General features: G+C 50.7%; 1 protein-coding gene across 1 annotated transcript in view; it reads right to left on the bottom strand.

Moving 5' to 3' along the window:
• magi3a (membrane associated guanylate kinase, WW and PDZ domain containing 3a) overlaps window positions 1–25,125 on the bottom strand; it is a 39,627-nt gene that overhangs the window by 9,957 nt on the left and 4,545 nt on the right. Inside the window, exons 3-12 of the mRNA XM_062460507.1 lie at window positions 25,060–25,123; window positions 19,938–20,057; window positions 13,473–13,682; window positions 11,116–11,284; window positions 10,072–10,151; window positions 9,348–9,405; window positions 7,571–7,677; window positions 4,203–4,400; window positions 1,216–1,806; window positions 173–204 (exon numbers count right to left, since the gene is read on the bottom strand). Of these exons, the coding sequence (XP_062316491.1) occupies window positions 173–204; window positions 1,216–1,806; window positions 4,203–4,400; window positions 7,571–7,677; window positions 9,348–9,405; window positions 10,072–10,151; window positions 11,116–11,284; window positions 13,473–13,682; window positions 19,938–20,057; window positions 25,060–25,123 (1,629 nt within the window). The remainder of the gene's footprint in view (window positions 1–172; window positions 205–1,215; window positions 1,807–4,202; window positions 4,401–7,570; window positions 7,678–9,347; window positions 9,406–10,071; window positions 10,152–11,115; window positions 11,285–13,472; window positions 13,683–19,937; window positions 20,058–25,059; window positions 25,124–25,125) is intronic.

Below are 25,125 nucleotides of genomic sequence, written 5' to 3'. Positions count from 1 at the left end.
CAGATATAAAGCTGGTCTAGGCTGGCTTCAGCAAGGCAAGGCAGCAATGGCTGGGCTAGGCATGACTTGACTAGGCAGGGCAGGGAGAAACGCGAGAAATTGCAAGAGATAAAAACAACAGAAACTCAACCAAAAACCTGAAAAAGCAAGAATTGATGATTGATTGACTTACAGGTTTTAGAGACTTCACAGGAGATGTCTGACCTGGAGATAAGGAGAGAAGGATACAGAAAGATAGTGGAGAGGGATAACATGTTATTAGCCAGGAAGGACGACTCACTACAAGCAAACCAATTATTACAGAGGACAGTAGGCTGACTTAAGCAGTATGTGTAGTACGTAGATATTGATCGTCCTCAGAGCCGGGGCTGCTTTCATTAGAAGGACAAGCTGCAGTCTCTCGAGTGAACAAAAACTATTTTGCACAGTAAGCAAACGGACAATAGCTTTTTACTTCTCATATCTCTGCGTACCATTCGTAAACACTACAGTCAGGCTTGTCGTAGCTTTCAGCCAGTAGATGGCAGTATATTCCAGGAGGCAGATGTTTGGTCAGGATTCTCAGCATAGAAAAACAGGACAGGGGTAATGTCAGGAGTATTATGAAAACATGCCTCTCAGGAACCTAATCACCTCTCAAGCCCTCTCCGCAGACAGAGCAGCTACACTCTGTTCAGTCATTCTGACTATGAGGATGAGCTGCTGGAAGCATGCTCAGGGTTATGTGAAGGTGACCCCTATGTGTCCTCCTGAGGCAGACGCTGGTGAGAACCTTCCAGACCCTGGTGGCCAACCCTGGAGGACTGCCCAGGGCAGGGCGGGATCACCCTGCCCTGGGAGCTTAGAGACAGAGTGCTGGCTGAGCTGCAGAGAGAGCGGGGCCACGGAGAGTAAGGCTAAGCAATTTCCTGTTTCCTCTCATTCTGCCTGTCACAGTAGGGGAGCTCTTCCCCCTGGGTATACACATTATAGGACACCCACTCCCCTTCACCCACAAGCAACTGCCTCAGGTATGTGAGTCTGTCTGGGAGAGAGGGGTAGTTAGAGGGGGGATGGAGCATGAAATTGCTTTATTAAACGCTGAGGGGGAGGGGGGCTAAGAGGTGACAGCGGGGGGAGAGTTGGACTTCCTCAGGTGTTACTTTACATCGGGCCCCACTCCCTATAGACCCTGTGTCCCAGCGCCCCTCAGGACAGCCAGCAGGATGACCTCACCTCCTCGCAGCACCAGCACGTTGACCTCGCTGCCCACCGGCAGGTCCTTCAGGATGTCCACCACCTGGGCGTGGCTCAACGTCTGCACGTTCTGACGGTTGATCTCCTTGATGACGTCCCCCTTCAGCAGGCCGCGGCACCACTGGGCGTCCAGGATCATCTTGACCTTCTGGCCCAGGGGGCAGTCGGCGATGGCGAAGCCGAATCCTCCCGGACCCTTGACCAGGGGCACGCCCACCAGCTCTGGCTGCAGCAGGGTGGGGTCCGGGCCCTCCGGCTGCTGATGCTGGCGCCCCCCGTTGGTCATGGGTGGGACTGTGGCGGTCTGTCTGGGCAGGGTGCCATCTGGGCTGGTGTAATGGAGGTCGTGGGGGGTGGAGGCGGAGGGGGAGGGCTCCAGAGGCAGGGGCATGGGGCTAATGCCCTCCCCTTGTCCTTCCTCGCTCCCGCTGGTGTCCTCCGGCAGGGAGTAGCCCCGGCACAGGACCATGTCCACATACTGGTTGATGGGGATGGACTGGAACATCTGCACCACGTCTGCATGGGTCTTCCCCAGCACACACATCCCGTTGATGTCCACAATCACGTCACCTGGCAGACGGAGAGGAAGGCAGAGAGGAGGGAGAAAGGAGGGGGGAGAGGAGAGCTCAGCAGGGAACACAACAGGTACACACAGCATAGTAACAGACTCAACCAAATAGTTGGATGAAAACCTCGCAAAACAAAACAAGTGAAAAGTATGCCATAAGTTCACACAGTTGACCTGAGATGCTGGTGGGATTCTATTTCTGGTCCACTTCTCTGTGTTCATTACCTCAGCCTGCCTCTCGGGGTCTAGCCGGCTGCAGCCAGATCAATGCAGGATTGGAGAGATCATTGACCTGCAACTCACTGCTTCCCCTCAAATATGCTGTCGATAGGGGAACCTCCCATTACAGCCCCGCTGACTGTCTCTTTCACACAGTACAATAGCCAGCCAACATGAATAATGCTGATTACGTACACTACTAAGGTTTCACTCCGAGCTCTACAGACCAACAGAGAGGTTGGAGTTGGAGATCAGATGAAACAGACTATCCCACAGTGCCATGGGAAACCCTCGTTCCTGAGTCCCCGAGGCCCCAAGGCCACCACACAGCCCCAGACAGGCCAGGATGGTCAGGCTCCCTGACAGACCCTGAGGAGGCTGGGGAGGTGGGAACTGGGAGGAGGGAGGAGGGGGAGGAAGGTGAGAGAGACGGGAGGAGGGGGGGAGGGGAGGCGGAGGCGGTGGGAGGAGTGTGGGGGGGGGGAGGTGGGAGTGGAGTAGCCTATTAAAGACAAGAGATGTGACTGCATGAGAGATCAAATGTCTGAGTGAAATTATTCCCATCTTAAATGGGTTCCTGCTGCAGTTATCAAGGCAGCTCACTTAGTATTCATGGTTCTGGGGGAAGAGCAACGTGTGGATTGGTGAGACACGGTCAGGTGGTCACATATTCACTGTGGACTTTCACTGAATCAATACCCAATTACTATGTAAACATTTGTTGTTTTGGAGAGACCCTGAGTATGCTTCTCATTAGGGATAGAGCGATGCTGAAGGAATGTTAAACAAATTTGAATCTGTAGACCATCTAACGATCTCCTTCTACTTTTCCAACTCACTGCCTTAGTTGACTTTAGCCAAGAGAACAGTTTTTAGTTAATAAGTTACAGCCAGAAGCTTTGATCCTCTAGCCATTAAACACTAATGGTATCTCCAAAAATGGCTATGGTTTTGTTTACATTCTGTAATTCAGGATATAAATATTCATCCACTTTTATTTCATGTTAAATGGCACAAATGTCCAACGTGTTACAGTATGATAACATACATAGTAACATTATAGTGTTACAGTATGATAACATACATAGTAACATTATAGTGTTACAGTATGATAACATACATAGTAACATTATAGTGTTACAATATGATAACATACATAGTAACATTATAATGTTACAGTATGATAACATACATAGTAACATTATAGTGTTACAGTATGAAAACATCCATAGTAACATTATAGTGTTACAGTATGATAACATACATAGTAACATTATAGTGTTACAATATGATAACATACATAGTAACATTATAGTGTTACAGTATGATAACATACATAGTAACATTATAGTGTTACAGTATGATAACATACATAGTAACATTATAGTGTTACAGTATGATAACATACATAGTAACATTGGAGTGTTACAGCATTGTAACATCAATTGTAACACCCTGTTACAGCATGGTTACATGCATAGTAACAGACTCTTCGCTGGTGTCCTCTGGAGCAGAGAGCGCCGGCACTGTGACTTTATGGTTGTCAAAACGATGCAAGTTAACATCAGTCAGACGGTCTGTACGCTGTCGACAGTGATTCATTTAAGTGTCAAAAAAGATGCTGCTCATGGCTCCTTAGCCGTGTTTACTGGGCCACTAGCACCGGGTATTACCAGCAACACTGACGGCAGTGTGGGACTGGGACTGCGTACTGCAGGTCTATATGATCCATGATATATGGCCATGCTTTAGATAAGAATGCTCGTAATCCCCTTGCTATACAGAGGCCCAGTGGGGATTCCTATGAAGGCTTTAATATACGGCTCCTCATAAAACAAAGGGTGTGCACCATAAACACAACATGGCTGTTATTGATGGGGGGGTTTTCTCGGTGGAAACGGGCTACACTCCGTCCACGAAGATCTGCCCTTGCTAACCTTGTCACATGGATTGGAGTGTTCCACAATATGTGTTTTCCTGCGTGCGCAGTGGGTAACTGATTGTAAACCATAAACAACTTACATGTGTGTGTTAGACCGGCGAGAGTGTCTGCATGTGAATTTGTTCACAGCAGGTGTACGTGAGAGTGTCGTGAGACAGAGGTTCTTTGATTGTATCTGTCCGTGTGTGTGTGTGTGTGTGTGTGTGTGTGTGTGTGTGTGCGGGAGCAGGAACTCACCGGAGGCCATCTTGTTGTCGTGTGCGGCCGGGCCGTCCCGCAGGACGTTCTTCACCTGCAGGAACTCGTCTGGGCGGTCTCCTCCGATGATGGTGAAGCCGAACCCCTGGGGGCTCTTCCTCAGGGCCGCCCTCAGCATGGAGCCCTGCAGCTGGGCGGGGTCCCTTGTGAAGCCGCGCGCCCCCCCTCCTGACTCCTCTGAGGGACACGGTCACATGACATCCGTGGTCATACTCACATTGATATTCTTCAGTGTTACATATGTGGGAAAAAGTATCCCTTTTACTTGAGGACTCTTCTGGCTCGGCGTTGCAGTGATCTTTGGAGGAATCCCAGCAGCACTAATGTGAGATGACAGAATGGATTTGACACATACAGGCCGCACTGTGGTGAGTTTGCCTGATCCTCAGGAGGGGACCTGCATGCCACCTGCAATAGCTGCACTGCTGACAGTGTGTGTGTGTGTGTGTGTGTGTGTGTGTGTGTGTGTGTGAGCGGAGACGGACACAGGCATGTGCTCGCGCCTGCCTGCCATCTGTCTTCTCCTATCCTTCCCAGGTGTGTTGTCATGGCGACAGGCAGTCTGACAGGACAGAGGCACTGTCACTCAGTGCCTCTGATTGAACTAAGTCGAGTTTAACAAGCAAGACACTCATCAGACATGACAACAAGATGTTACCGTCATCACACACACACACACACACGCCCCCCCGATGGCAACGGTGATGGATGGGTGCCAGCGACAGATCTGATGAGTTTTTCGGATTCAGGTAAATTGGTACACTGTCAGAGAGAGCAAATGCCTTTCCCTCTGGTCCACAGTGTGTGTGTGTGTGTGTGTGTAAAGTGTGCAAGAGCGTGTGTATGGATGGATGAGGGGACATCAGTCTCATTAGGGAGGGTAAAGATAGATCCCAGTCCTCAGTCCCTCATCCCTCTCCGAGTGTCGTGGGATTGTGATTTGCATAATTGCACCGCAATTGGCTGATGAATGTAATGTCTCGGAGCAGCTCCATGGATTACACTGAGAGTGATTAACGCCACATTCCCATGCTGGAGTGGCCTGACAGAGGGCTGAGTGACTATGTGTGTTCAGTATGTGTTCCACGTGTGCGGGTGTGTGCGTGCATGGTCACTGACATGGTGCACATAGCACGACAGGCGCGAGTGGGTTACTCTGACAGGATGAAAGGTCATAGCCTCAGAGGCTGGGCATTGTCCAAACCCTCCGAGTCTCTCCACACAACGCCAGCGGACTGTGGGCTCTCCGCATGAGAGGGAGAGATAGAGCGGGGGGGGAGATTGAGGGAGGAGGGGAGATAGATGGAGGGGGGGAGATTAAGGGAGTGGGGAGATAGAGGGGGGGCGGAATAGAGGGAGGGCGGGGGGATTGAGGGGGGGGAGATAGAGAGAGGGGGGGATAGAGGGAGGGGGGGGGTTGAGGGAGGGGGGGGGTTGAGGGAGGGGGGAGAGATTGAGGGAGGGGGGAGAGAAGGGGGCAGGGGATTGTTCTGTGTTGGCATGGGCTCGATTTAGCCACGGCCTCAAAGGGAACCGTCTCTCTCCCAGGCCCATGTGATGTGATGAAATGCCAGTGAGGATGGATCGTCAGCGCGGAATTACGGCGCAGTACGTCGGGCGTTCTCGGGGAAGGTCAGGCTGGGGAGCCCTGTCAAAACAGTGTTTAGAAGCTGCAGCACGCCCCTCCGCTCCACGCCCCCTCCTCCCCCACCAGACATTAATACTCATTAACTAGGCTTCCACTGCGACACAGCAGCCAGATACAGAGAGAGGGGTGAGACCCGCTACCGAGCCTTGACAATGGCTGGATGATGTTTAACTAATGAAATGGAAGGCGGGTGTTCCCAGTGCAACATTGATCCCAATGTAAAGTGCTCAAAGACCCCAACACTGAGGGTCTTAGAGATGATGACCAGTGTTTCCCCAGCAGAGATGCTAATGATGCTAAGTGCTGATCTGGCCCAGAGGGGAGCATGCAGGCCTGTCCTGATCAAAGGGAATGCAGAGCAGGAACAGGGTTTGTTGTTGGTGCTATTCTGGTCGCTTCCAGGAGAGCAGTGGCAGAGGCAGGCCTGCGCCAGCGTGTCCCTCAGGCAGTCACAGTCTCTCTCTCTCTCTCTCTCTCTCTCTCTCTCTCTCTCTCTCTCTCTCTCTCTCTCTCTCTCTCTCTCTCTCTCTGTCTGTTTGTCTGTCTCTGTCTGTCTCTCTCTCTCTGTCTTTTTGTCTGTCTGTCTGTCTGTCTCTCTCTCTCTCTCTCTCTCTCTCTCTCTCTCTCTCTCTCTCTCTCTCTCTGTTTGTCTTTTCGTCTGTCTGTCTGTCTGTCTCTCTCTCTCTCAGTCTCTCTCTCTGTCTCTCTCTGTCTCTCTCTCTCTCTCTCTCTCTCTCTCTCTCTCTCTCTCTCTCTCTCTCTCTCTCTCTCTCTCTCTCTCTCTCTCTCTCTCACACACACAAACACACACACACAAGACTGGGGCTGTTTGTGCTAAGCTGCTGCCAGTGAAGCCAGGATTGCTTTATAAACAGTATTCTGGTGAATTTTAAAGAAATATTTATTGTTGCACAAATTGTTGTCAACTTGTTAATTCAGGCTAATATGGATGTCTATGGAAGTTTGCGTGTCAACCTAATACCAGTTATTATCCTCTGTCTAATATCACTGTGAATATGGCAGACACTACTCATTCATTCAATCATAGCTCATCCCTGATTCAACCTTGTTGTTTGTCTGTGTGTGTGTGAGCATGTGTTAGCATGCTTATTGTAAAAATACTATAAAAACAGGAATTAGTCACTAAGGACAACACCAGGAACCAACAGTAACTCCTTTAGAAACATGTGACTGTGCAGCTGACTGGGATCACCCATCTAGAATCTTCTCCCACGCTTCTGATCTAGCTCCTCCCCTTCAGGTCTGACACGGCCTCTGAAGAGAGCGAGGGGTGAGGGCCTTCTTGAAGGAGAGTCAGTGTACAGCTGCTCCTCTCCCTTCACCTCCACTGGGTCCTACCAGCCTGACACAGCAGTGCCCTCCACAGCAGTGGATTTGAATATGATTGTTATTGTGACCGCTTGGTTCTACTCAATCAAGTTAAATCATTTGATAGTAGCTAATACTATTTGATCTTGGTCTGCTAATGGATGAAGCTCACATCCTAATAATTGCCTGAATTTGTTGATGTTGACGTATGATTTTAACTCTGTGGAACGGACTGAATCCAGAATACATTTCCCTACACGGACATTAAAGTATAGCTTATCTTATTATTAATTATGTTAGATCAAAGACAACAACAAGGAGGGAAGGAAGGATTGGGGGTTTCCAGAGGGCTCCACTTCCTGGGTGTTACCTGAGGGGGTGGGGGTCCCCTGCTGGCCCGGGGTGGTAGTGTCTTGGCTCATCTTCCTCTTGGCCTCCAGGACTGGGTTCTCAAACTGGGTCTTCTGGTTGATGTGGCTGAAGGCATAAAGACAGGAACCCTTACTTAGCAATTCTCCCCACTCAACCAGTCCTCAACCACTGTACATATACATGACACACTGCTAGCTTACTTCTATTTTCTGTATGATGGTGTTTCATACTGTTAGTATATATATCTCTTTTATACTCTATACATTTATATAATTGATATGTGTGTGTGTGTGGGGGGGGGTCTGTTTACAGGCTGAAACTTGCGTTGTCGTGTCTCTGTACACTGCAGTTCCTATTGAGAATATCGATAGACATCAACACATGCAAAACCTCTGATTTGAATAGGATGGCGGTGGCGATGAGGTAAGCTTTGGTTTTTGTGGCTCACTCTGCCCCAAACACACACACACCCACCCACCCACCAGGCCACCACCGTGGACGGCACACAAACACCTATCTAGACGCATGTCTGTTGTCGTTAAGAGGTCTGCTGTGTTGACCTGGGATCAGACAGGCTCTCTGAGTGTTTACAAAGCCCCGAATACAGATCCTGCTCCTAGGAGACAACTGGTCTGGGGCCAGGCTTCAAAAACCACTTAAGGCTCCACGTGTTGTTTCCCAGGTGGTGGGTGTGCGTGTGTTTAAACATCTCATGCTGCTCAGAGAGACAAGGCCCCCAGGTTCCATGTAAAGCAGGAGAAGCAGCTCATTTACATAATGTGCTTCTGCTTTAACGGCTGTGCGCGCCAGTCGTGACGGCACCTCGGGATCTGCGCGGACGCCGCTCACCCAATCAGAGGCACGCTGAGATCTGCGGATGGTGTGCGTGCGTGCGCTCGCGTGAGCGTGTGTGAGAGACGGAGTAGGAGAGCGGGGGGGAGAAAGAGTGTGGGCTTTTTCGAAGAGTACCGTTTGTGCTCTCGTTGCACATGACTCATACTAAGAGTTATCCACCCTGTCCAATCTGGGCAGAGAGACATCCCATCTTCCTCCCTCTCCTCTCTTTGTCTCCGTCCTCTCTTCGCCCCGTTCTCTCTCCCTCTTCTCTCGCTCTTTCCCTTTTCCCTGCTCCCTCATTCGCTCCTTTGATTGACATGGCTCTTGTTTTGTCTTTTGGTTCAGACAAATAATGAAGCATTGTGTCGCTCTGTATTCATTCTAAACAAAACGGGAGCAGACAAAGAGACAGGGAGAGACGTAAGCGTGGTTGACCCCCATACGTAAACAGGTCAGTGGATTCACCCTCTCCTCGCTTCTCCCTGCCTCTTTCCACGTCTCCCTCTCGCTTCGGAATAATAATGGAGAGAAATTAAATGAAACAATGTGCTCTCCTTTCCTCTCCTCCTTGCAATGAAATCCCTCCCTCCCCGCCCTCTCCTCTCATGGGGCTACGCAGGGTGAACTTTCTGTGACCGTGTCTCTCTCTCTCTCCATCTCCCTCTTCCCTCTCTCTTTCCCTCTGTGGGGTGTGGCTGTGCAGAGCACCATGGGAACAAGACCATAACTTTACTAATAGCCCTCTACATTAGCCGTGTTAGCCTAACAGTCATGTCTACTACCAGACTATAGCTCTAGAAACCGATGGCAACTAAACGAAAGAGTGGCTAATTAACCAACGTCAAATGATATCGCTTCATCGTCACGGCCAAACACACTCGAACCTCTGCCCTCAAGCCCCCGCCACCCTCTCATGGGGAGAGGTAGAGTCTACTTACTCCACATAGTAGGTTCCGTACTGTGGGTCCTCGATCTTCTCCCAGCCGTAGGGCAGCTCTGTGGGGAGAACGAGACAGAAGTGAGGCTCTGGGTGGCTGCTAGCTGGGCTAACCAGGCAGCACGGAGAGCTGGCAGCTCCCAGCGTGCAGCCGGGCTGTACGTACACCTACACCTGTACCAGACCGACTTTTATTTGTCACTAGGTGTTTAGGGAGTTACACAAAGCCGGGTAGAGGAGGGGGAGGGAGGGATAAGGAGGGAATGTGGACTTGTTATGGCCATCCTGAAAATAATGGCCTGTCTCCGCCAGCAGTGTGTGTGAGTGGAATCTCGAGTGTGTGTTCAGTCCTGTGACGAACACACGCGGCGCGAGAGAGCGCTTCACGCAAGAAGGGACTGTGGAATTGCCTTTTTCAGAGATAGCACGCTGATGAGCTCCCCGCATGTGTCCCACAAGCCATTAGGAGGATGGGGGCAGGTGGGGGGGCGTGCTGTGTCACTGCTGCTCTCGAGCCTGTTCGGATGTGTAATCTCTGCTCTAGTACGCCTCCTAGGTCAGCACACGAGACTACATCACCTCCCCAAACTGACTGGTGGGGAGTACACAAAGATACACACAAACAAGGCTCCACTACTTCTGGTGCTGTGTGAGTGTTTGGAACATCCAGAGACGCTGTGTGGGTGTCATGGGAGTTGATTTTCTCATTTCGAAAGGCGCCTCACCTCCGTCCTCACACTTCTCTGGGGGCTTAGCCTTCTTGGCCAGGCGGGGATCAAGCCAGGTGGTGGTCTTGGTGTTGTGACTGCGGAGCAGAGAGAGAAACGCCATGAGAAGGTGCATGTGCTACAGCTAGCACAGCTATGCAGCTGTGGAACTTTGTCTTCCCTCAACTATTTTTACTAATGCAAAGTGAGCAGAGATAAAAGCCTCTTCAAGACAAAAAGGGTTGTTTTTTGGCCTTCAAGTGGCTTGGTAAGGGAGCCATTGAATTCTTAAAGTCAGCCAGGCATAGGTAGAGAGAGGTAAAAATATGTAAAGAGAGTTGGTTAGAGAGGTAGAACTTGGTAGAGCTAGAGAGATAGGGAGAGAGTTATGGAGAGAGGTAGAGAGAGTGATAGAGAGGCACATTTGAGAGAGCGGCAGACATAAAGAGGTAGAGATAAGTAAAGAAAATAGTAGGGAGACTGGTAGAAAGAAACAAAGCATGAGGTAGAGAGAGAGAGCGAAGTGAAGAGATCCAGGAAGAGGTCAGATACAGGTAGAGGTAGAGTAAAAGGGGTAGAGACTGTAAAAGAGAGGCAGAGATGGAAGTAAGGCGAGTGGTAATTAAAGAGGCCACGAGATTGGTGGTGAGACAAGCAAAGAAAGAGGTAGAGAGAGAGAGCAGCAGGCACCGGGTAGAGAGAGGGGCCGTGGGGAGCGTTCAATTTGCTCCACTATTTGGGCTGCAGAGGTGAGCTATTGATTGGAAGTCTAGCGGCAGCGCCTGACTCTGCTCTGGGAGAAGCAGCAGTCCAGCTCCACAACACACAGGAACAACAAGACAGTCCTCGTGCAGTACAATCCGCCTGTAAAAAGCCCCTGCGTCTTACAGGTGGGCTCTGAAAACCAAACGCTGGCGGTCACAGAGGAATAGCTCGGTAGCCGTGGAATGAAAAAAGCGTCGGCTAAAGGAATAAAAGGTCACGTAAATGCTGGCATCTACTGGGCTGAGACAAGACTCCTGGATCAGAGGAGGGAGACAGTAGCATTGGGTCTGTACTCACTCTATGAAGTAGACCATGCCCGTCTCTGTGTAGGCCATCTCCCAGCTCTTGGGCAGGGGCTCCTGGCCCTCATCCCTGGGCAGGCTGCTCCAGGAGCGGAAGTCCATGGCACTGCTGGACTGGTTGTAGCTGGGGACTGCCTTCCTCCACTCCGCCTTGTCCTTGTGTTCTGTGTCCAGGGGCGAGGAGCAGGACGGGCAGGACAGGGATGGGGAGAGGGGGAGAGAGAGGGGGAAGGGAGGTGAGTGGACACAGGGAGCATGGGGACTCCTTTGTGCTGCCTGCATGTCTCCTGGTCCCTGCTGCTGCTGCTGCCCTGTGCTCTGCTGGGTGCTCACTGAGGGCTGGGTCACATACATGAGGGTAGAAACGGCAGGCAGATAATGAGAGAGAGAGAGAGAGAGAGAGAGAGAGAGAGAGCGAGCAAGAGGGAGAAACAAAGAGAGAGAGAGAGAGAGAGAGAGAGAGCGAGCAAGAGGGAGAAACAAAGAGAGAGAGAGAGAGAGAGAGAGAGAGAGAGAGGGAGGGAGGGAGGGAGGGAGAGAGAGAGAGAGAGATAGAGAGAGAGAGGGAGGCGCAGCAAGTAACACAGGATTTGCATGTCAGCAGTGATGCGTTGGGAACCGCCTCCCAGGCAAGGGCAGAGCTGACCAACGTTTCAGGCAGCCCCGAGCCAAACATCCCTAACCTATTATCATCACACAGACCACTGTGTGTGTGTTAGTTTCTGTGTGTATGTGTCCCCTTTTTTACTTTGTCTGCGTGTTTGTGTGTCTCTTTATGGTGTGTGTGTGTGTGTGTATGCGTGCGTACACTCCTATCTCCAGGTTTTGATCAGCTCATCTATCTGTGACCTAGCTCGGTCACTGCATTGAGGACTCTCATTCACATCTGAATGCATACAGCCGAAGAGAGCATGCTTGACTGGAGAAAGTTAAGTATTTTTACAGACAAAAACAGGGACCTCTTGATTTTGATATGAAAAAAAGTCATTACAACAATTATTACACACAACTGGCTCTCAGCTTTGTGAAACAAATCCCTTTCTCACCATGGGTGTATGGAACCTTTTGTGTCATTTGTGTGTGCATGTCTTTGTGTGTGTTGTATTGTGTTGTGTGTGGGTTCAAATACAATTATGAGTTTAAGAAGAACATTCACTATTGATGTTCCTGACCTGTCCCTTATAACAGGCTTGTGTTAGTCTTCAATACAAGGTGGGGGTGGAGCCAGAGCAGAGCCGGATTTAGAACATGAGGCTGCCATGTCAACAAGCCTGTTCTGGCTGAAATATTTTACATACAAAATACCTATCAGATAACAGAGCTTCCTCTGGCACCCAGGACCCCTCACATCATATGCCTGGGAGGTACATGGCATTGGCCCCTAGTACCCTGGTTGGCCTGGGCAGTGGCTGGGAGCCCAATCAATTCTGAGTCTGGGGCCACCAGCTAGCCAGCCAGTGCAAAATGAGCTGGGGCCAGCTGGAGGGCAAACAGTCCAGAGGAGAACAGCTCAGAGGAGAACAGTTCAGAGGAGAACAGTTCAGAGGAGAACAGTTCAGAGGACAAATGGGATGGGGCCATATGCCCCTCCAGGACAGGTTGGAATAGAACCCCATACCATTTAATTAGCTAGTTAATATGCTACTGATACACATCCCCTCTCTTTTGTCACTGGGTTAGACACATCACCATGGTAACTGACATTCTACAACAAGCTCTGTGTTTTATATTTACAGTGTAAATCTCTACTTTAATTGGTTTTCTGTATGCTTTTGGGCCTTATATATTTTTTAGAGGGATCCTCTATCATGCTTGCGTGTAAAAAGGGCTATACAAATACATTTGATTTGATTTGATCCTCGTTGCAACAGGCTGTGTGGATGCTGATCCTACTCTGGGGGTTCTGTCACTTGCCCCGTCTAACTTGTCTTGAGTTTAAATGAGGATCCTGTCATTGTGAAAAGTAAACCCAGGCTAGGCCATGTCCCTGAAGCCCGGGGATTTCGGTCCTTATTGATTAGTGCCAGCCTCCCAGACACGCATGCCTCCTTGACTTCAGAGGGCTTTTATTCAGAACTGACCTTGCATGCAGAACAGCTAATCCTGCAGCAGCGTGGGGGTGGGGGGGGGAGTGGGGACAGAATGCCCTTCCATCCCATTCTCATTTGGGGGGAGCGCAGCTGGTGGTACTTGGATTATATAGTAGAAGAGAGTTGTTTTTAGACCGGAGTATGAATAATGAAAGGCCATGTTGTAAAAAATATGGGCCGCTCCACACAGACTACTGATCCGAGTGTGGAAGTTCTTCTGGGAGGTTCGGAGCTGTGAGAGGGAGGTGAACGTCTTCCTCACCAGTGAGGCCGTTGACCAGGGAGGGCCGCTCCTCGTCTTCCTCTTCCTCGGGAGCGGCAGCGCTGTCCGTGCGGTCCATCTTACTGACGGACGTGGTGCGTTTACGCTGAACCTCCGTGTCAAACTCGTCGTCGAACAGAACCTGGTCCACCAGGTCTGGCTGCACAGGGCTGGGCTCCGCGGGAGGCTTGGGGGTCCCATAGTAGTTACCTACTCACAGGCACAGGCAAACAAACAAACAAAAAGAAAGAAGAGGAGTGTTACTTTATTCGTCTCTGTAGTGCAGGCCGAGCCAAGCCTGGGCAGTCGTATTGTTATATTTACTGCAGTGTTCCCAGAGGCCCCTGGGAGCCGTTATTCCAGGACAGGAGCTTAGGCGGTAGCTAGCTAGCTCCATCAGCTCTGCTTTATTGTCCTGGGTCGGGTAGGCGCCCAAGGCAACACCACGGCACGCCACGCAGAGGAGACAAACTGCAGCAGTGTACCGTCTCCTCTCCTATACTCCTGAGGACGGAGATAACTTGACCCCCTCTTTCTCCATGAGCACACCCTCAGGAGGGAAGTGCTATTGATTCCTATATGGTTTCCCCTCTCTCACTGGGAAGCCACTGTCACCTGGCCTCAGCTGACTGAGCTGATAGCCGTCAGTCTGTGCTTGTGTGTATGTGTGTGTGTGTTTGTGTGTTGGGGGGCTTTGAATGACAGGGTCACCTGACAGCTCTGAGGGCAGGACAAAGTGGGACATAACCAATCAAACAGAGGGCGGTCGGTGTTCGATCAATACAGCATTTGGAAAGCAGTGTCACACAGGTGCTGCAAATTGAAGAAATAATGATCCTAAAGGACCAATAATAAGCACACAAGTTACAGTAAATCTGTATTGGTTTACTGTAAAACATCCTCATTGTCTTTACACAGTCCTGGTTTCTCTTTAAAACTATTCAGAATCGGAGTGCCTCATTGGAATGTATTATTACCCTACTTAATACGTTTACGTAATTAATACTGTAGCTCATTTAGAGAATGCCAGATGGAGGAATAGGAATTAAAGCTCAGTGATTGCCTTCTCTCCCCTCAGTCCTATGGCTCTGCTGTCCTAAAGCTCCGTTTCTGAATTAACTCATTTGTACAGTTTCTGTGCTAAGTGTTTAAGTGCATCATAATAATCTATAACCTCATCATGGGGGGAGCAGGCATGAGGGGCCCGCTCAGCCGAGCAGGAATCAGGCCACCTCTCCTCTCCCTCTCCTCTCCCTCTCCTCTCCCTCTCCCTCTCCTCTCCCTCTCCCTCTCCTCTCCCTCTCCTCTCCCTCTCCTCTCCTCTCCTCTCCTCTCCCTCTCCTCTCCTCTCCTCTACCTCTCCTCTCCTCTCCCTCTCCTCTACCTCTCCCCTCCTCTCCCTCTCCTCTCCTCTACCTCTCCTCTCCTCTACCTCTCCTCTCCTCTCCTCTCCTCTCCTCTACCTCTCCTCTACCTCTCCTCTCCCTCTCCTCTACCTCTCCCCTCCCCTCCCCTCCTCTCCCTCTCCTCTCCTCTCCTCTCCTCTCCCTCTCCTCTACCTCTCCCCTCCTCTCCCTCTCCTCTCCTCTCCTCTCCTCTACCTCTCCTCTCCTCTCCTCTCCTCTCCTCTCCTCTCCTCTCCTCTACCTCTCCTCTACCTCTCCCCTCCCCTCCCCTCCCCTCCCTCTCCTCTCCTCTACCTCTCCTCTCTGCCACACCATCTTACCAGGCCCCCGCCCAGACGCCTGAGCCTACAAATTAGCATTTGTCCAGAGACAGCTTCATTATACCTCGGCACGCAGCCACGAAGATGAAAGATGGCAGGTCTTCTTTAATCCAGACCTGTCACCCGCCACCCCCTCTCCCTTCCCTCTGTCTCACCCCGGCTCTTTCCCCCCTCTCTTCATCTCTTGCTCATCTCTCATGCAATCTACCTCTTCTTCCTACTCGTCCTTACATCTCTCGCCCCCCTCACCTCCATCACCAACCCCACCTGTGGAACCCTCCCTCGCTTCCTTCATCTCTCTGGGCTGTGATTAATAGCTCATAAACAGCGTTCTCCAAGGCTCTGATTAATGTGTACCACAGCACACGGTGAAGGGGAGTGGAGGGGGGGGGGGGAGATTTGTAGCCGTATTTGTCACTATTAATCTAATGGGAAAAGTGAAAGATATGTCTCAAGAGGAGGGGGGGGGAGCACTACCAATGTTGGTTTAATGTTCCTCAGATGGGCTAAGAAAGGCAGACAGGAAGTAAACACACCCACAAACGCTGATTGCTATGACTACAGGAATGTCTCACGTTCCGTTAGAGAAGCCCACCACGGGAAACCTGTTGATATGTGTACTGACACACACCGATGCACACACACATGCGCGCGCGTCTGTGTGCATGTCCGGTAGACACAGACACACCATTTACGTACAGGTCACACAAGAGATGCGTTCAGGCAGCCAGTGTAGCTTGTTAGCCAGCAGGCTGCTTTATATGCATGTTATTCAACTCCCCTCCATAACACAGACACATTCTCCGTAGCACAGTGATTTACTACACTTCAGATCAGCATGCTGTCAAACTCGGCATTGTGGCCCGGGGCCAATCACACCTCCAGTCCATCACAAACACGCTAGCATTGCTCTGTTCAGTGAAGCCCATTGGGGCTTGAGGCTGCCCCAATGGGGGCAGCCTCAAGCCCCCCCCCCCCCGCCCTCTTAAGGAGGTGTATGGGGTCCTGGGAAGCCACTGTGGATGAGAAGGCATGCTCTGTGGAGGCTGCAGCAGTATTCAATGCCAGAGCCAGAACATGGCATCACATCCCTGCTGATGAGAAACGTGTCAGGCTATGGGTGCAGCAGTGTGTGTGTGTGTGTGTGTGTGTGATGAAGGCAGCTTCTGTTTCTGGCCGCTGGAGGACAGAGATATTATGAACACGCCCGCTGGGTTAGTCAGGGAAGACGAAGGGTGTTTTTGAAGCGTGGGCGTGGAAACCCCTCGTGTGGAAGTTTGAAAAAGCTTTGGAGTCCCTCATCTCTCCTTCCGCTCTGTTCTCCATCTCTCTCTTCTCCCTCTTTCCGTCTCTGGTTCTCTGTTCTCTCTCCCACTCTGTCTCCCTCTATATTCGATCTCTTTCTGCCGGTTTTCTCTTTCTCTGTACGATCTCTCCTCCTCTCTGTCGCTCTTCCTTTCTGTTCACCCTCTTTCGATATTTTGCCCTCTGTTCTGTCTCCCACTCTGTCTCTCTAGGGAGTCACCTTTATGTTCTTCCACCCTCTCTCTCTCTCTTTTGCTATCTCTCTCTCTCTCTCTCTCTCTCACTCTCTCTTTTCCTTTCTCTCTCTGATAAGCAGCCAGCCAGAGCCTCACTGTCATTAATCAGGAAGGATCAGTTCCCTATGTGCAGGGCAGTGGCAGCCTGCTCCAGCCTCTCAGCCTGGCAGTTTCAGAGGCGGGTACAGCCCATCATGTCTTGCAGAGCAGACACGCTCCCTTCTGGCCCTGGCACAGAGCTGGCTGGCTGCTGGCATGATTACCCCAACCTCAACAGCCTTCTCACCCCTGAATTCCTATGCTATTGGAAGGAGAGAGAGAGAGAGCATGGCTACTGTACATGTGTGAATGTGAGTGTGCTGCTATGCGTACTTGTTAGTGTGTGAGTAGTCAGGGCAGACCAGGGGGGGTTAAAGGGTGATGCTGTGCTCGGTGACACTGTGCTGGGTGACACTGTGCTCGGTGACACTGTGCTGGGTGATGCTGTGCTGGTTGATGCTGTGCTGGGTGATTCTGTGCTGGGTGATGCAGTGCTGGGTGATGCTGTGCTGGGTGATTCTGTGCTCGGTGACACTGTGCTGGGTGACACTGTGCTCGGTGACACTGTGCTGGGTGACACTGTGCTGGGTGACACTGTGCTGGGTGATTCTGTGCTGGGTGATTCTGTGCTGGGTGGTGCTGTGCTGGGTGATGCAGTGCTGGGTGATGCTGTGCTGGGTGATGCAGTGCTGGGTGATGCTGTGCTGGGTGATTCTGTGCTGGGTGATGCTGTGCTGGGTGATGCTGTGGGAAGTTCTGTACTGTATGACTCAGCGTTCTCAAAGCCCACTCTACTAAAGCAGATTTTTAACAGTCCTCGGAATGTAGTGGACCTGCTGGGGGGGGGCCTTGGCCTGGGCTGCCCCCCTCCTATACCACCCAACACACACACACACACACCCTGCCAGTCCTGAGGGAACTGGCCCAGCGCCCTGGCCCTATCTACTGCTGAGCTATGCAGCTGGGGTGACTGTTCACCCACCAACACACAGCTCCATATCGACGCCTCCCAACCCTGCAGTCGGGCTAGTATCCACCTCACCTCCACTTACCTTACCTTACCTTACCTTACCTCCACTCCCCTCACCTCACCTCCACTCACCTTACCTCCCCTCACCTCACCTCCCCTCACCTCACCTCCACTCACCTTACCTCCCCTCACCTCACCTCCCCTCACCTCACCTCCACTCACCTTACCTCCCCTCACCTCCCCTCACCTCACCTCACCTCCACTCACCTTACCTCCCCTCACCTCATCTCCACTCACCTTACCTCCCCTCACCTCACCTCCACTCACCTTACCTCCACTCACCTTACCTCCCCTCACCTCACCTCCACTCACCTTACCTCCACTCACCTTACCTCCACTCACCTTACCTCCACTCCCCTCATCTCACCTCCCCTCCCCTCACCTCACCTCCACTCACCTTACCTCCACTCCCCTCACCTCCACTCCCCTCACCTCCACTCACCTTACCTCCCCTCACCTCACCTCCACTCACCTTACCTCCACTCCCCTCATCTCACCTCCCCTCCCCTCACCTCACCTCACCTCCACTCACCTTACCTCCACTCCCCTCACCTCCACTCACCTTACCTCCACTCACCTCCACTCACCTTACCTCCACTCCCCTCCCCTCACCTCCACTCCCCTCACCTCCACTCACCTTACCTCCACTCACCTCACCTCCACTCACCTTACCTCCACTCACCTCACCTCCACTCACCTTACCTCCACTCACCTCACCTCCACTCACCTTACCTCCACTCCCCTCCCCTCACCTCCACTCACCTTACCTCCACTCACCTTACCTCCACTCCCCTCATCTCCACTGGTAAGACCCAGACACACGGAGGTAGAGGCTGGTTATACCTCATCCTCCACAACAGTCTCTCTCCCCCTCTCTCTTTCTCTTTCTCTCTCTCACAAATGGGGCTGGGGCTGGCATCTGTCTTCTGGCCACTGGGACATGTTGTGAGTAGCAGTGAGACAATTCTGAACCCTGAGAAATAAAACACCAAGGGTTGACACACACACACACACACACTCTCTATTTCTCACATAGATAACTGCTTTCTCGGTTCAGGCAGAGTGTGGATGCAGCTGCTATTAATCACAGTCTGTCACCCTTACACCTCACTGGGGAAAAAAGGCTACGTAAGTGGTTGGTTAGAGAGTGAGACGGTGTCCGACTGTCTGATCTCTCCTTTTTAGTAGGACTGGAACATCTTGTTCTGGTGTACGTGCATACGTGCTTGGGTGTATACATTTGCGGATGTGTGTGTGTGTGTGAGAGTCTGGTTCTGAGATGAGACCTTTGCTCGGAGATCAGAGGCAGCCTGTCCACAGATCAGTGGGCTAAGTCATGGTGGTGAGCAGGTCGATGATGGGAGCTAACCAACCAGAGGCAAACGTACCAATCTATGGTAGAAAGAGAGAGAGATAGAGGGAGAGAGAGCTTTGCCAGACCTTAAACACGACTGACACACTGCAGTTACTGATTCACTGACTGGGGAATCATTGACTAAACCCTAAATACCTCTGTTAGTAAGAGATAGATAAGAGTGTTTATGTGTGTGTGGTCGAGCCAGTGCATGAGTGTGTGTGTGTGTGTGTGTGCCTGAGTGTATTTCCTGTGTGTTTCCTGTGTGACTGGGTGGAGATTCCTGGGGGCGTGGGAGGTGAGAGGTCCAGGCATTATTAACCTGTCTGAGCTCAGGTGGGGGCTGCAGACTGAGGCTGTGGATCCATTATCAACCCTGCTTACTGGTTCAACGTCTGGGGCAGAGAGGGCCACGCCACCTGGGCTGCCGGCTGGGTCTAGTCAACGCCTGAACAGACCAAAAACAAACTTTCTCTTTCCTGTTTATGTCACGTTTAAGTCTGTGTTACGCATCCTGTGTGTGTTGACTTCACCTGACAGCCTGGTTAAGGATGACAGCTCAGTAAACACATGAGCAAACAAAGCATGAAGCAGACAGGCGGGCAGGCGGGCAGGCAGGCAGGCAGGCAGGCAGGCAGGCTCGTACCTCCTCTGAATCTGCCCCCTCAGGGGGAGGAGACAGCATGGCGCCACCACAAGCTCCCTTCTAAGTTGCCTCCCTCCTTATTTCTGTTCTGCTGTCCATACTCCCCCAACACACACACACACATCGTACCGTCATAGGTGCCACTCTCCAGCAGAATGCCGCTCTCCTCCAGGACACGGAACTCCTCCACACGGATGAAGTTGTAGTCGACTCCAGGAACCTCCCCCTCCCTAGGCTGTCTGGTGGTACCTGCCAGGAACACAAGCACAGAGGCAGAGTGAGACTGGAGACGCTACAGACAGACACTAGAGGCAGAGTGAGACTGGAGACGCTACAGACAGACACTAGAGGCAGAGTGAGACTGGAGACGCTACAGACAGACACTAGAGGCAGAGTGAGACTGGAGACGCTACAGACAGACACTAGAGGCAGAGTGAGACTGGAGACGCTACAGACAGACACTAGAGGCAGAGTGAGACTGGAGACGCTACAGACAGACACTAGAGGCAGAGTGAGACTGGAGACACCAGAGACAGACACTAGAGGCAGAGTGAGACTGGAGACACCAGAGACAGACACTAGAGGCAGAGTGAGACTGGAGACACCAGAGACAGACACTAGAGGCAGAGAGAGACTGGAGTCACTAGAGGCAGACAGTAGAGGTTGAGACAATGTGTACATGGGGAGGGGGGGGGGACATGCCTGCAGGGATGAGTACTGGGTCTTGTCAACATTATGAATAGTCACATCTGAAACACTGTGGGGTGTGTTGGGACATGACAAAATGAATTTATTATTTTCAGCAATTTTAGGCAATGAATGCATTTTCTAAATATAAAACAGCCACCTACACAACATAACAAGAAAGGTAGTTAGAAACCAAGAGCAAGTTTGTCTGTCTGTGTGTGTGTGCCAGGGATCTCCTCAGTCACGAAAAATAGTTCAATATTTATCTGTGCATGTTCATGTGTGCACTTCTCCCATTGTAGTTGCTGTAGTAAAGCTGATGACCTTCCACAGTTAACGAAATGCTCCTTGCTTCAATGGAAATAAAAACAACCCATCGAGGGAAAAGGTTATTTGGAGCAACACGCAGACACAAGCCCTGGGTCTGAAGTGACAGAGATGAGAGCTCCCGCTGAAATATGCTCCTGAACCGAGAAGGCCTTGTTTAAGGCTCCCTTTCCTGTGGGTATAACCCATACTGTCAACATCTGAGAGACACGGCACTGCGCTCCTCCCTCCCTCCCTCCTTCCTGCCTCCTCTCTCCAAACACCCACCTTCTCTATTCTGTACCTTGAAGAGCTTGACTCCTGTTTTAGATCTGGATGATGAGCTGCATGACAGTGCGAGCCGGTATAAACATCCCCCATCTTGCAATCACACCACACACATACACACACACACACACAGGAGCGTACACACACACACACACTTAATGCTAGCTAACTGTTTATTGTTATCGATTCTCTCGCCGGGGCCGCTGCACATGTTAATCCAGTAATCTTCAGGAGAAGGAACAGCACATGCCTACTGAGACCATGTGATGCTCCAGAAAAGCCCACCCTCAGCTCAGATGTCCTGTGATTGGCTGTTTATAGCTGATGAACTGTAATTTGACCCAAACAGCTCACTAGGGACACAGCACTATACAGAAATACCAAACACATAATTTCTTATATCCATGCTTTCTTCCCTCATCAGATCCATCTTCCGACCATCCGACTGCTGTCCTCCCAGTTCTCCCATCAGTAATGAAAGGCTTCCAGCCTGAGCTATAGAGTCAGAGGTTTAACCCACAAAGGAAGTCATACATGGGTCTATGAAAAGGTAAACATGGGAATATGTTGTGACTGCTTCCCTGTTTGCTCAGCCGATTCACCTGGACAAACTTGTTTTGCCCTGATGATGAGATAAAGAGGCAGTGAGACTGGAATACTAATGTCCTGACACCAATCGGTGAATAAAAACATGCTAGTCATTTCTAGTGTCAACAGGTTAGTCAAGTCAGGTGGCTGAGCGGTTAGGGAATCGGGCTAGTAATCTGAAGGTTGCCAGTTCGATTCCCGGCCGTGTCAAATGACGTTGTGTCCTTGGGCAAGGCACTTCACCCTACTTGCCTCGGGGGGAATGTCCCTGTACTTACTGTAAGTCGCTCTGGATAAGAGCGTCTGCTAAATGACAAAATGTAAATGTAATTCAGGCATTCGGACCTCTAACCACGCAACTTTTTTGCTGGGCTGTGTGTGAAAGCTTCAACAGATAGGAAGTTCCCTTGGAGGAATATAAGGGGTGGGGTGGAAGGGAGAGGAAGGGTGGGTCTCTCTCCCCTATCAGAACTGGCATTTGGACCTTCAAACTCTTGATCAACATCAAATGTCCTTCCACTTAGCTATACTTATCTGTTTATAACTTATGAAATGTCAATACAGCTCTGTGCAGCAACAGAGAAACTAGACTGATAAAAGAGACAGCATAAGATGGAGCAATGGAAGAAAAGATGAGGTGTGAAACCATAATACTGAGGAAAATTCTTGAAATGGTACAGTGAAAAAAAAACATCTGACTTCCATCCTCGACTTGACTTCCATGTTTATGTTCTTATACTTTGGTAGGTTCACCTTTGAAAAGACAAAACAATGGCATTAAAGCAGCTTCCAAACAACTAAAAACATCTACCAAAAGCAGAGTTTTAACGGAAGCAGAGAACAAAAATCAGGAACTGCATTGTTGTGTGCTGCGTAGCAGGTGGGGGCGGTCAATCAGTGGAACACCGGGACCCCCCTGTGATCGTAACACTCGCAACAAAACCCTCTTAAGTGGAGTCCCACAAGCCCATTTCTTCAGACGGAAAGAAATACAATTGGCGACGTAGTTAACACAACAGGACCTCCATGTGAAACCATACCAGCTGGTGCAGTGTCTCCCAGAGAGCCCTGGGGCACCAGGCACCACTGGAGACAGCCCTACAGGGTCCTCTGGATGGCCCCCAACTAGCCAGAGAGCGCCCCCACTCCTCCAACAACATCTGCTGAGGGAGAAGTGAACAGACTGTGTGCTGAACTGGAGAAGGCGCAGGGCTGTAATGGACCTTGAGATTTCACTATACAACACTGAGGGGCTGGCTTTGTTCTGCAGCATGCACTGCAGGCTACTCTCAATAAACAGATCATAATTGAACATCCTTGAAAATATATAGCAGAAGACATAGCCTCTGTTACTTGGCAGGGAAATGGAAGTGGTTTCGGGCGGTTAGGATCTCTTTTTGTCAAAAAGTTCAAAAAGGCCACTTCTCGAGAAAAATAACTTTTTATTTCCTTCTCATTTTTTCTACGTGGCGATGCGGCTCTTAGTGATCTCTTGCGTGCCATCAGGGATATTAATACCTGGGGGGTTCAGCCAAGGACTGGTGGCTTCATCCCCTGACAGTTTAGGGTTGGGGCTGGAGATGAGTAGGGAGAAGGGGGGGGGGGGGAGTTGGAGCTGTAAAGCAACCTTTGTACCTTCGGGTGGTTCAGGAGGAACAGGGATTCTGGTCAGACAACCACCGCCACCTGTGCAGCGATGGAGCCCACCTGTGCAAGGGTGGGGGGGGGGGGTTGAGTGGGTGTTGAAGGGGTCAGAGGGGAGGTGGGCCTGGTGCTGATCTGCTCCAGCCGGTACAGGTGTCTCTGAGGAGGCAGTGAGGAGGCAGGCAGTGAAGGCTGGTACACCCCCCCCCCCTCCTCCCTGTAGGAGCTGAGGGAGCCTAATGCCCCTTTGACAAGGCCTTCCTTACGCTCTGCTGGTTTGTCAAAGGACAGAAGCAAGACTTACAGCCTGTACAAGGTCAGTGTCTCCGACGCCACATCCTGACCCAGTCATAACTCTGCAGTCTGACAAGCTGAATGGGCGTCTCTAATGAAGACTCACTGTCCTCCATAGCTTCTTTATGTTTAACTGTGAAAAAAATGCCTGCAGTAAAAGGGATTTTGTCTAAAGTAAACCACTGAATAACACCCTGAAGCCACTTGGGATGCATCACCAGAGCTGAAGTATCCATCATGAGGAAAAACAGAACATTGGCACTGATTATGAAATGCTGTTGTGCACAAATATCCATCAGCATCATTGGTCCACATGAAAAATGGCATTGTTATGGAAGAGATGTATGGCTCTCCATCGGAACGCACTAAGAAACAAGAAAACTTTCTAAATGCAAATCAAAATGGTTACTCTGATTACAAATGAGTTCCCGGTGTTAATAAATGTGAAAAGCAGGGTAATTGCCATTTCATTAAGCGGAGCGGCATAGAAAATTAAACGCAGCTCTTTCCATTCCTCCGATTGGCCCTTTTGTTTGTTGGTATGTCACCAGGGTATAAACAGCAGTTATATATGATCATCTTTTAAGTGGTACATAGACATTAGATCACATTGGGAAGCTCAGAGTTGGGAGAAAGGGAGAGAGAGGAGAGTAAGAGAGATGGGGAGAGAGAGAGAGATGGGGAGAGAGAGAGATAGAAAGAAAAAGAGGGAGAGAGAGAGAGAGATGGGGAGAGAGAGAGAGATGGGGAGAGAGAGAGAGAGAGAGATAGAGAAAGAAAAAGAGGGAGAGAGAGAGAGAGAGAGGAAGCCACAAGAGTTGGCAGCCCTCCTACACACAATGGAAGTGTTAATTAATAGAGGTGTCGGTGTGAGGTATAAATGAATTAATCACAATTACGTGCATTTTATACCCTGTACATTACCTTTCAGGCATATTAGTGTTGAATAAGAGATATCCTGAACCACCTATCCAAGAATAATTATGAGGTTCTAATGGCTGGTCTTTATGGTGACGTTTAACAAGAGCCATGTTCATGGGAGGATGTGGCCTGGCACGGGTCCCTTGTAGGAGCAGACTGCAGGAGGAGACACCCAGACACGAGTCTGGGTGTCTAGACTAGGAAGTAGGTAGCGAGGAGGAAAGGAGGATGACGGTGTGACCTTTTCCTTCTCTCTCTACCCTGCCGCAGATCAAAGCTGCAGGGATCCTTTCTGTAATAAGTGAGAAACCGACTGGCAAGATGGAGGGAGGTGGAAAAAGATGGAGATGGCTGAGAGGGCACGAGGGAGGGGAAGAAAAAAACCAGCGGGAGAAAGGGAGGATGTGTGAGGAGGAGCAAGATGGCGCCCAGGCGAGAGAAGGCCCATCTGGAGAGGAGGTCGTTAGAGTGAGCTCGGTGACAGATGTGTCAGCAGGCTGCGTTCAGCAGGGGTCCTACTCACAGGGGATGGTGCGCAGGTACAGGTTGTCTCTGATCACCTGCTGCAGCTTGTGGTCCAAGGAACCCT

The sequence above is a fragment of the Osmerus eperlanus genome, chromosome 4, assembly GCF_963692335.1.
Source record: "Osmerus eperlanus chromosome 4, fOsmEpe2.1, whole genome shotgun sequence".
Taxonomy (NCBI): Eukaryota; Metazoa; Chordata; class Actinopteri; order Osmeriformes; family Osmeridae; genus Osmerus; species Osmerus eperlanus.
This window is presented reverse-complemented; position numbering and strand designations above follow the sequence as displayed.